The following is a 10,098-nucleotide window of genomic DNA, read 5'->3' on the forward strand; positions in this document are numbered from 1 at the left end:
TTGCAAAATCATATATGTAAAGTCGGCCTTGAAAATATATGGATCGCAATAAACAAAATTTTAAAGGTCTGTGATCTGATTAATTTTGTGGCTTTTATTATCTAGATCGAAGTTCGTCAATTTTGGATATCCGAATTTTCAAAATAGATCAGAAAGGATCACATCTCGAATCTCGGATATATTGCCAGTCTAAAATTAACAATAAAACAACATATTTTTTTATGTGAGACAAACCAGAATGATGAACTGAGATCGGTTTATCATGTGTGAGACAAAACAATAAATAAAACGGAGAAAATAATATAATCTCAAAATCATGTGTGATGAGATTTGGAAAAAAAGCTTTCTTTTTACTTGTTCTTCCCTCATTATAGAAGAATCTCTAAACGATAAATAAAAACGAAAAACAGACATTTCCCTTCAAATATTTCGAAACAAAAAAAAGTGGGATTTTACCATTTTTACCCCCTTTCAAGATTATGCTTATTACCCTCGAGAAAAATAAATCTGCTCTTCTCGGGTCTTAGTTCACAACATCAAGAACAAGCTTACGAGATTTAAGAACTGACCATTTCAGTCTCCGATAATATGCAGCTTGCAGCAGAGCCAAAGACAGTAAAAAGATCCACTTGAAACCCATCTGCACACACAAAATGAACACAAAAAAGATCATCTAAGTTCATGTCTGATAATAGTAGACTCAAAGAAAAAAAATGTAATCATATCAAACAAAGAAACAGTTACCAATTTCCTCTCTTCCATTTCTGGTTCAGCTGCCCAGGACAAGAATGATACAACATCTTTACCCATCTACACCACCAGTGGAAAAACAAAAGCAAAGTTAAAAACTATGTGTTAACTCCATGAGAGATGAGCTCTGATATGGCTCTACAGTCTCTGCAATTAACTTCTTAAGCTAACCTGTGCTTCTGTAGCGATGGTTCCATCTTCATATTCCACAGCTTCATCATTGAGCATCTTTGGCATAGCGATTGCTCCACCAGGGAAATAAGGATTGTAGTGTAACCCTTCTCTGATCTGTGCCATTATCACAAGACTATTTTCAACACCCAACACTTGGAAGTTGTAATAAGACGAGTACTGCGAAAACAGGAGAGACAATAGAGATTTACCGAAATTCCAGCAGGAGGATCACGGTAACCAGTCAAAAGAGCAAAGACATAATTTTGGCCATTGTGACGTGCCTGGCAGAACATATAGCAGAGATGTTTAGATCACAGAAGATGGATTCTCTAAATTGAGTGAAAGAAGAACGGACCTTCGTTATAAGACTTAGATCAGGTGGATACGCTCCTCCATTGGCGAACCTCGCAGCTGATTCATTTGAGTATGGTTGAGGAAGCCGGTCACTGAGTTTACCAGGTCGTGTGAACATCTCACCTTCGTCGTTTGGTCCATCAACAACCTCGATTTCAGCTGCCATTGCCTTTGCCTCTTCCTCTGTGTAAGCAACACCCACCAAGTCTCGGTATGAGATGAGAGACATTGAGTGGCAAGATGCACAGACTTGCTGATAAACTTGGTGACCACGACGGATTCTGCTCATTCATTAAATCAACCACAAATAATTAATCTCGAATTCGCCAAATGTTACTATATAACAGTCCCTAATTTGTCAATTTTTCTCCTACAACTATACTGGTTGACAGGTCGAAAATCGACTTATAAAAGAAGAACATCTGTGACAATAAGGCAGCCCCTAGTTTCTGTCAATACTTCTCCTAAAGTGTTACACTACAACTATACTGACAGGTCGAAACTCGACTTATAAGTTATAAAGAAGAACATCTGTGACAAAAGTGTAGTATGAAAACTCACGAAGCATGGTCATATGAGCTGAGAATGCCATCATGTGGCCAAGGGTAGTTTGGACACTCTAAGCCGTGTTCGGCTTCATCAGCGGAAGCTACTGTAGAAAAACTCAATAATCCTGTAATACCAGCACCCATCAAGGCAAATGCTTTTACACCAGCAGACGCAGCATCCTCATTAGCTTTCTTCGAAGAAAACAATGACAAGACCGGAGTTGCCTGTGTAGATAACACATAACAACAGTAAGAAAACTCAAAAAAAAAAATGGCAAGAAACAAGTAGTTGTATGGTTAACAAATGCACAATCAAAAGATTGCCACAAATCAAATCGAAGATGACTTATACTCTCTAATTAGAAATCAAAATGTCTGCGTCAAGAAAAAACTCTTTTTTTCCACCAACAATTAGTCTTTATTCTTCCCAAAGACTAAAACCTCCCAATCTTATATCCCAAAATGTCATACGCCAAGGAAATTCTAGAAACAATTCTCTAACGTTAATCTCTCAGAGCATGAATCAGTAAACAAAAAACAACTAATAAAACATCCTAAGATTCTTCTCTTCAAAAAAGATCAGCACCTGAAATCCCAGATATATAGAGAGCAAAAACAAACGAAGCTAACAAAAAATCCAAATGTTGAGGGAGATCAAATCTCACCGTTGATTTGAATTGAATTTTCCTCCTCAGAAGCTGCTGGATAACTCCTCCTCCAACCATTTGATGAAAGCTTGTACCAATAAATTACCTGAATAAGAAAAGAAAAATAACAGAGACGAAACTTTTAAACAGCGTAATCAACAAATGATATACTGATGCAAAGACACATATACGAATATCCAAAAATGCCTGATAAGCCCCTCGAATTTCGATTCTACATACAGATCCCACGAATTTTATATCCAGCAAAGCAAAAAATGAAAGAAGACATCCAACGGTTCGGAGGCAAGATATAACGATCGGAAAAAGAGAAATATCTCACCGGAAAATGAAGTGACAGGATCGGCGATTGACGACTATCGAGAGATAGAGAGACAGATGCGAACACAGGAGGAAGACGAAGTAAACAGAGACCAGAGAAAATGGATTCCTCTCGATGACGCGACTGTGACACACGACACCTTTAGGCTTTTAAAGGCCCATGGGCCAAATATAATGTATTGTAGGCCTTAATAGAAATGACCGTAACAAAGGGACATTAGATTTATACCATTTTGCTAAGAGAGAAACACAAAACAAAAAATCTATAAGGAAAATATTTAATGAGGAATTTCCTTTTAGTTAAATGGGTAAATAGTTTGATACTTGTGGTCTTTTTTTTTACCGTCGTTCCATTTCATTACCCTTCATGAAGGGATTGAAAAAACAAATCCGATCAAATAACACAAGGGTTTATTTGCTAGATAGCCTAATTAAGTTTGGTTCAAAGATAGCATAAATACAGGTGGCGAAACCGAATTTAAAATAATTTTTTTGCGGGTGATTTTAACAAATAGTATGAATCATATGTATAACTATAAACTGCATGTCATCATATTTAGAAAACTTGTCATACTAAAAAAAAATAATAACATGTTATTAAAAATAGCTTCAGGAAGAATGCCTTTAGTCTAATGGTTAAATAGTTTTATCTTTGCAGTTTTTTTTACCGTAGTTCAATTTAACTTCCCTTCAAAAGATCGAAAGCGAAACCATAACTAAAAAAACAGGGTGAATCATGTATATATTGCATCATTATGTTACGAAAACTTGTCAAATTAAACAAATAACATGTTGAAAAATGGAGTATCAGTACAAAACTAACATGAAATTTAGAGAAATAAAACGCGCTATACTTTACGTCCTCCTTGAAAGTAGTTTGCTAATAATAAATAGATAAAACTCTTTGTTGTTTTGCCAAAATTGTGGGTGTAGTAAGCTCATTTAGTGGTATTGTCCAATATTTAAACACAAAGTAACCAAAACTCTAATAAAATTGAATTTGAAAATCTAATCGAGCTGATTTGATATGAAATATTAAAAAAAAAAGACTGTACAGTAAAACTTCTATGACTTATGTCTTTGTTTTTACTCAAAGAAGTTGAAATCCTATTGGTTTTCATCTCTCTAATTATTAAATTAGTAGCTTTGATTGTTGTTTTACTATATACATTCAAAATTTGTGATGATTTTTTGATGTGATAATTGATTTTCTTACTTGTAAATGTTTTTAAATGTATTGTAGTGTTATCTTCATCATCAATTATATTGATAGTAGCCATGTCTTCTTTATAAAATTTAAACTTATAAACATGTATATTTTTACATGGACAATCCAATATGGTGTTAAAAATTTATTTTATTGCGATAGTTATGATTGTTAATCATAATTTATATTATGAGATTTGTTGAATTTTAAAATATAATATTATTTCAAAAAAAAATTTAGAAAATTATCTGCGGAAAGCAAATTTTTTTTATAAATTAATATCACGATAAATTAATAAAATATCATGGTCCCAATATTATTAATTTATAGAGGTTTTACTGTATATGGTTAGAGCATGTTCATCAGGAGTTTATATGGAGTTGGCACAGTTTCATATGTAAAAACGATTAAAAAAAAAGCCTATTTTTTATGAACTCATCTCTTCCCAAAAAGTCTGAAGAGACCGACTCTATCCTACATAGAAGCATATAATTGGTTGAAAATCATGTTTTAATTTTTTCATTTTTAAATCCAAAAAATAATAATATTAAATTCTTATGAACTCCTCTTATAAAAATTTTAAAGGTTCACTTATGTACCTGGTCTTAAAGCCTAAAGGTCAATTAAACATTTACTCAAATCAAACTAACTGAACCCGAATCAAATCTGGAAAGGAGAAATTAACCAGCATAGTGATAAACTTATCGTTAGAAAAAAAAAACACCTATACTTATTACGATTTGGGTATACGTATGAAATGACCAACCATGAAAACGAAAAGAAACATACCTTATTGGCTTGTTGCTTTACCTTTACACTTCTATATAGAGGACACGCGTACATGTATCTCTATTAGATACGTCGAAACAGATAACTAGAAGAAAACAAGGAGTTAGAAAACTCAACTATTAACAACTGAAAAAATGGAAGAAAAAGAATTAGATATTATGTAACTAAGAAATTTCAAGCGTAGTCTTCTTCATGGCATCTTTTCTTGCGTAAATCCTCCTTTCCGATTTTTTTTTTTTTCATTATAGAAAGATTGAGCATTAATTTCCACTACTAACCAACCACACACTTGATTTCGTTTGTATCTTAGACATTTTTGATATTACTCTTTTTCCTTTTCGATATACTCCTGTATTGTCTCGTAAAAGAGTATACATAAACGCCAACTATTTGCTTGTAATAAATAAACAACAGTCATTTTGATTTGGATTTTATATCAAATGTGCAACAACGAAACAAAAGGAAACACATCTTATTGGACTTATTGTTTTACACTTCCACATACAGAGACACGTCTATAGTTGATAGATACATATATATATAGATAGCTGGTATACGTATATATTTCCAAATGTTCCCTGACATGACAGCTTTTTCGACTTTGAAATGGAGGACACTTCATGCAATGTGATTGGTGGGATGAGAAGGGACCATAAGAGTCTTGAAATATGGTAAAAACAACAGATGCTGTTTTAGCCTGATCGTAGGACCCATAACACCCATTTAAATCTCATAGTAATAAAGAGAATTAAAGCAATCAAATCCCATATCTCAGTTCCCATAATTATTGGGTACTTTGGATAACCATCCAATTAAATTATGTGAACCTATGTGCATGATTGTATGTGGAGAGATATAATAATATATAATATGCGTACTCACATAGCTTATAGTCTAATTAATGTTTCTGTGTGTCTGCTTCGAATTTAACATTAATCGATTTCGACCATACATATTTGTTTCTTTTATTGATAAAGTACGATACATATTTCTTTGTCTTCTTAATACGGAGAGCTTAATTAATGTATCTCGAATCTCAATACCCATTCATAGGATTCGAGTCCAAGATATTTTTTTGTAATTAAAGGTTAGTCCAAGATATTTTAGAAGATTTACAGGCATATTTTATATAAATAGTTGCTACCAAGTAATTTATCATGCCATTTATAGATAGAACAAACTAATAGCATGTCAAACCGAACCCTCTAGTGTCCGTACATTTTATATATTAAATAAACTGAAAACTAAAATAAACCAATGTTTGCTTAGAAATGTAACTAAGAGTATGTATTTAGTTTCAAGTTTACAACATTGTTTCAAGATTTTCTGGCTTCCTTACTAGATTTGACAACTCATGTATGTACTCATTCAAACTCACATAAATAAACATGTATTATTAACATATACACATACATATGAAGAGGAGGTAGATTAGAGCTGATATACTTGTAACTAAATAAATAAAAATTATGAGTTTGCTGTTATGCGTCGTGGGTTAGGGACTTAGGGTACTCCTCAAAACTCTTAGATTGTTAATTATAAGCCCTAAACGAGTCTAACTCATGAAAATGTTTTTAAAAAAACGAGTCTAACTTAATTACAGCTTAACGGGATTATTAATTAGTAGTAGGTCTTATAAAATTTTACTCTTAATTAATCTATATATAAAAAGTTTCTCGTCAGTCTAGACATAGCTAAATACATATGTACATAAATAACAAGTATTTGATATAATACGTTTTTACGATAAAAGTGTATATTGTTGTACACATGCATATCAGCCCATATATAGCGCACAAATATTTTTATTTGTCAAACTTATGAGCCAGCATATGACCTGTAATCGTTGGCTAAGCTTGCGTATCTTTAATTAATCCGTTGATATAAAGTCCCCTTTAGTGTATATATATATGTATATATACTACTTATGGCTAAACTTATTATATATATATATATATTTATATACATATGGACTAACAAATTTAAATCCTACTCTGAGGGACAGTCTTTTACTAGTTAAATCTTAAAAGACGCTTTATTAAAATAAAAGGCACGTCAACTCTAATCCTGAGATTTCAGTAAACTGTGTCACAAGTAATCGGTTAGAAACGTAAGATTTGGCTATAGATCGCTTAAAAAAAATAAAAACAAACAAATTTCGTGTTTTTTTTTTTTTGGCAAACTTATTGCTGATCTATCGGAAAATAAAAGTTAAAATAACAACAAAGAAACATAAAATTATAGTTTAACGCAAGAGATATGAGAAGCACATAACCAACCATAATATCCACTGATTCAAGTGTCTCATATGTTTTGCCCTAGACACGTGGCTTTATCCTATTCCCGAATGATAATCTCTTCGGCCACCGGAGAGACACAGAAAGAATATAGGGAAAGAGAGAGAGAGAGAGAGAGAGAGAGAGAGAGAGAGAGAGAGAGTGAAGAGCTAAAGAGGTGTGAGAAAGAGGAGAGAGAGAGAAATGAATCAAGATCATGAGTTATGGCGAACGCTACGATGCGCAAGTGATAAGGCGCAAGTTAAGAGCTCTGTTGATACTCTCATGCTAAAGTACCGTCCGATCGCTCCGAAGCCGACAACGACTGGTCAACCATTAATCGTCGGAGACACGAGCAAAAGAAGGACGAAGAGAAAGTACGTTAGGGTTTCTAACAACAATAAAGCCACGTGTCGATCAAAGAACGGGGTTAGATCTACCTCAACAGATCCGGAGAATGTCCGAGAAGATCTCGTGACGCTACAGCTCTTGCCTGAGAGATCTACGTCGTCGTTGAGATTGGATCATAATAATAATCTCGATCCAACGGTGGAAACAATCATCGGAGATGAAACCTGTAAAACCGCCACGTGGCTCAAGTTTCACGTCGGAGATGACGTTGTGCATCCTGCTCCGGTGGAGACGTGGGTTACGGTGGAATCCGTTAACGGTGGCTCCGTTTCCCATGCGTTAGGGTGTACAGACGAAGAGATAGTGGACGCTTTAGATAAAGACACGTGTCCTGGTTTCGTATCGGATGGTTCGAATCGTGTGGTGATGGTGAACGAGGCTTACCGGAGGACAGTAACCGGAGACGGTGGATTCGAAAAAGAGCCGTCGTGGTTGTTGCCGGAAGTGATTGTGTGGTTGGTGGTTGACCAAACGACGACGTTTTGTGAGTACCGAACTTTCACGTGTAAGGTGAGACTTGAGTACACGTGGAGAGAGACCAGGTATGTTAAAACGGTGCCGTGTGATGTGTGGAAGATGGAGTTTGGTGGATTTGCATGGAGGTTGGACACTAGTGCAGCTCTAACTCTTTGGCTTTGAGTTAGCTAGAGAATAGCGATGCTTAGAGAGGGTAAGATTAATTAAGATCAAGATCATGTGGTTAAGGTTCATATCACAATCTCAAACCTTAATCACTTTTTGGCACTTCGTTTAATTGGGAAATTATAATAAGTAATACAAATTAAAGAGAAAACGAATATTATATATGTATATAAAAATATATTACTGTGGGAAGATCTTGAGAATCAAGACTTTCGGAATAAATTGTGTGAGAACTATATATATAGGTTGAAAATTGCCATAATGTCAGATATCGATTGGCAATATGCTTTAAACAAAAAGATGTCAATGTTTGGCTTTTGTATTGATTCTTACTTATCTCTTTCATTTCGATCGTATAGTATAACTGATATCTATTTATATGTCCTTATATATTCATCATCATATAAATTGGCATGTCATAGGCTAAGATATCACCAGTAATTTTACCGATTATCATCAGAACATAATTTACAAACAATATAACCAAATCTTAATTTGCAATATAACCATATGGTGAACTTGGGACACACTATTATTGTGCTTGGTAATATATATATATATATATGGATTCATGCACCAGCCTACACATATTCGTATTTACAAATATGGATAAGTGACAGTGCATATATAAAGAGAAGAATCCGATGTGTGCGTGTGTTTTAAGTACAGTATTCTCGATATATATCATCTGGTCCTGGTAAACGTCTTTCAGTCTCTAATTTTCGGACAATCTTATCTCATGGTTATGACTTTTTAAGTTTCATAACTTTAAAGCAATTTAGTATAAGGTACACGCAAAATGTATACATACGAAATGTGAATAGTCACTCACACGTATACGTACATAAATATACATATAATGTATTTCACTAATCACTAGCTAGGTATAATGTGTATATATATACAAATGAGCATTTAATTATAGCAAATATTTGCTGTAGTAGTAAAGCTTATATATATTTTAAGAGCGTTTTTTTGCTAATATATTTCAAGACCGTTTGACCATTATACAACAATATATATTTTGTAGAATAATGTTATTTAGTGTTATTGGATAAAATAACATGGTTAAAGTACATATAATATTCATATTAATTAAAACTCAGCAAAAACGTTAACATAAATTAGTAGCATGCCATAAAAGTAAAAACACATGAGTTTTTGAGTATTTATTAGAAACAGAAACATGTGTTTTCAGCAAAATTCAGGGTACCGATTGAGGAAAATTATCACTAATCTACTTGAATTAAAGTATATATACTATATATAGGCATTTACGTAATTAACTCGCATGCTATCTACTTAACTAGACGTATATATACATGAGATGATGTTATAGATGTGTGTGTCGACATGCTATATATGCGCATGTTAGATATAGGCTATAGCCATTCCGCAGTGGCCAATAATAATGATCACATCACATCTCAAATAAATTTTCGTGGCTTTTGAATCTCAACATATGGAGAAATGCTTCATTGGCTGAGAGAAAAGTTATAAAAGAAACAAAATAATATAAAAAGCCAAAAAGAAAAAAAGATCGGCTATCGAAGGGAGGGAATAAATAAAGTGGTTATGGAACACTCAAACACGCACAAGGAAAGAAAAGTACACGTGGCATCTCGACCGAGAAAGACATCAACCAATCAGCTTTCACTTATTTTTTGTTTTTTCGCTTTCTGTTTAATTGTCGTTTTTCTTGATTATTGACGTCATGCCATACCTGAGATTGTTTTTCTCCTGGGTCCTACGTTTATTGATCTGAACCGTTGAAACGTCTGTGTGCGATGAATCTTACCGTACGTTGGTGTCACCTTCTTGTGACGCGGCTGGTGGAAATTCGTAACAGTGATGGAATTTGTGGTTGACGAGAAAACTAATAGGAGCCTATCACGTGTCTCTATTTCTCGAAACAACTAAAATCTAAAATATATTGACCACTAAAAGAATTACGTACAATA

At 33.7% G+C, this 10,098-nt stretch overlaps 2 protein-coding genes across 2 annotated transcripts; one reads left to right on the forward strand and one right to left on the reverse strand.

The window, feature by feature from the left end:
* Nucleotides 1–301: 301 nt before the first annotated feature.
* LOC18022996 (cytochrome c1 2, heme protein, mitochondrial) lies at nucleotides 302–2,932 on the reverse strand. The gene is made up of 8 exons (XM_006405360.2): nucleotides 2,814–2,932; nucleotides 2,492–2,579; nucleotides 1,840–2,051; nucleotides 1,280–1,559; nucleotides 1,134–1,205; nucleotides 922–1,038; nucleotides 745–810; nucleotides 302–640 (listed from the first exon to the last, which is right to left on the reverse strand). Exons 2-8 carry the CDS (start codon nucleotides 2,549–2,551, stop codon nucleotides 524–526), a joined length of 924 nt encoding a protein of 307 aa, XP_006405423.1. The 5' UTR covers nucleotides 2,552–2,579; nucleotides 2,814–2,932; the 3' UTR covers nucleotides 302–523.
* A 4,132-nt stretch (nucleotides 2,933–7,064) lies between these two features.
* On the forward strand, nucleotides 7,065–8,287 carry LOC18022997. The gene has a single exon (XM_006405361.2). The coding sequence runs from the start codon at nucleotides 7,289–7,291 to the stop codon at nucleotides 8,132–8,134; it is 846 nt and encodes a 281-aa protein (XP_006405424.1). The 5' UTR covers nucleotides 7,065–7,288; the 3' UTR covers nucleotides 8,135–8,287.
* The last annotated feature ends 1,811 nt before the right edge of the window (nucleotides 8,288–10,098 follow it).

The sequence above is a fragment of the Eutrema salsugineum genome, unplaced genomic scaffold (genome assembly GCF_000478725.1).
Source record: "Eutrema salsugineum unplaced genomic scaffold, Eutsalg1_0 scaffold_14, whole genome shotgun sequence".
In the NCBI taxonomy this organism is placed as follows: Eukaryota; Viridiplantae; Streptophyta; class Magnoliopsida; order Brassicales; family Brassicaceae; genus Eutrema; species Eutrema salsugineum.

Excerpts from the sequence above, each read along its gene's own strand:
- LOC18022996 (XM_006405360.2), bottom strand. The coding sequence starts at position 2,551 with ATGGTTGGAGGAGGAGTTATCCAGCAGCTTCTGAGGAGGAAAATTCAA. Across the intron at positions 1,560-1,839 it reads AGCTCATATGACCATGCTTC|AATCCGTCGTGGTCACCAAG; the intron begins GTGAGTTTTCAT and ends ATGAATGAGCAG. Across the intron at positions 1,039-1,133 it reads ATCCTCCTGCTGGAATTTCG|ATCAGAGAAGGGTTACACTA; the intron begins GTAAATCTCTAT and ends ATAATGGCACAG.
- LOC18022997 (XM_006405361.2), top strand. The coding sequence starts at position 7,289 with ATGAATCAAGATCATGAGTTATGGCGAACGCTACGATGCGCAAGTGAT.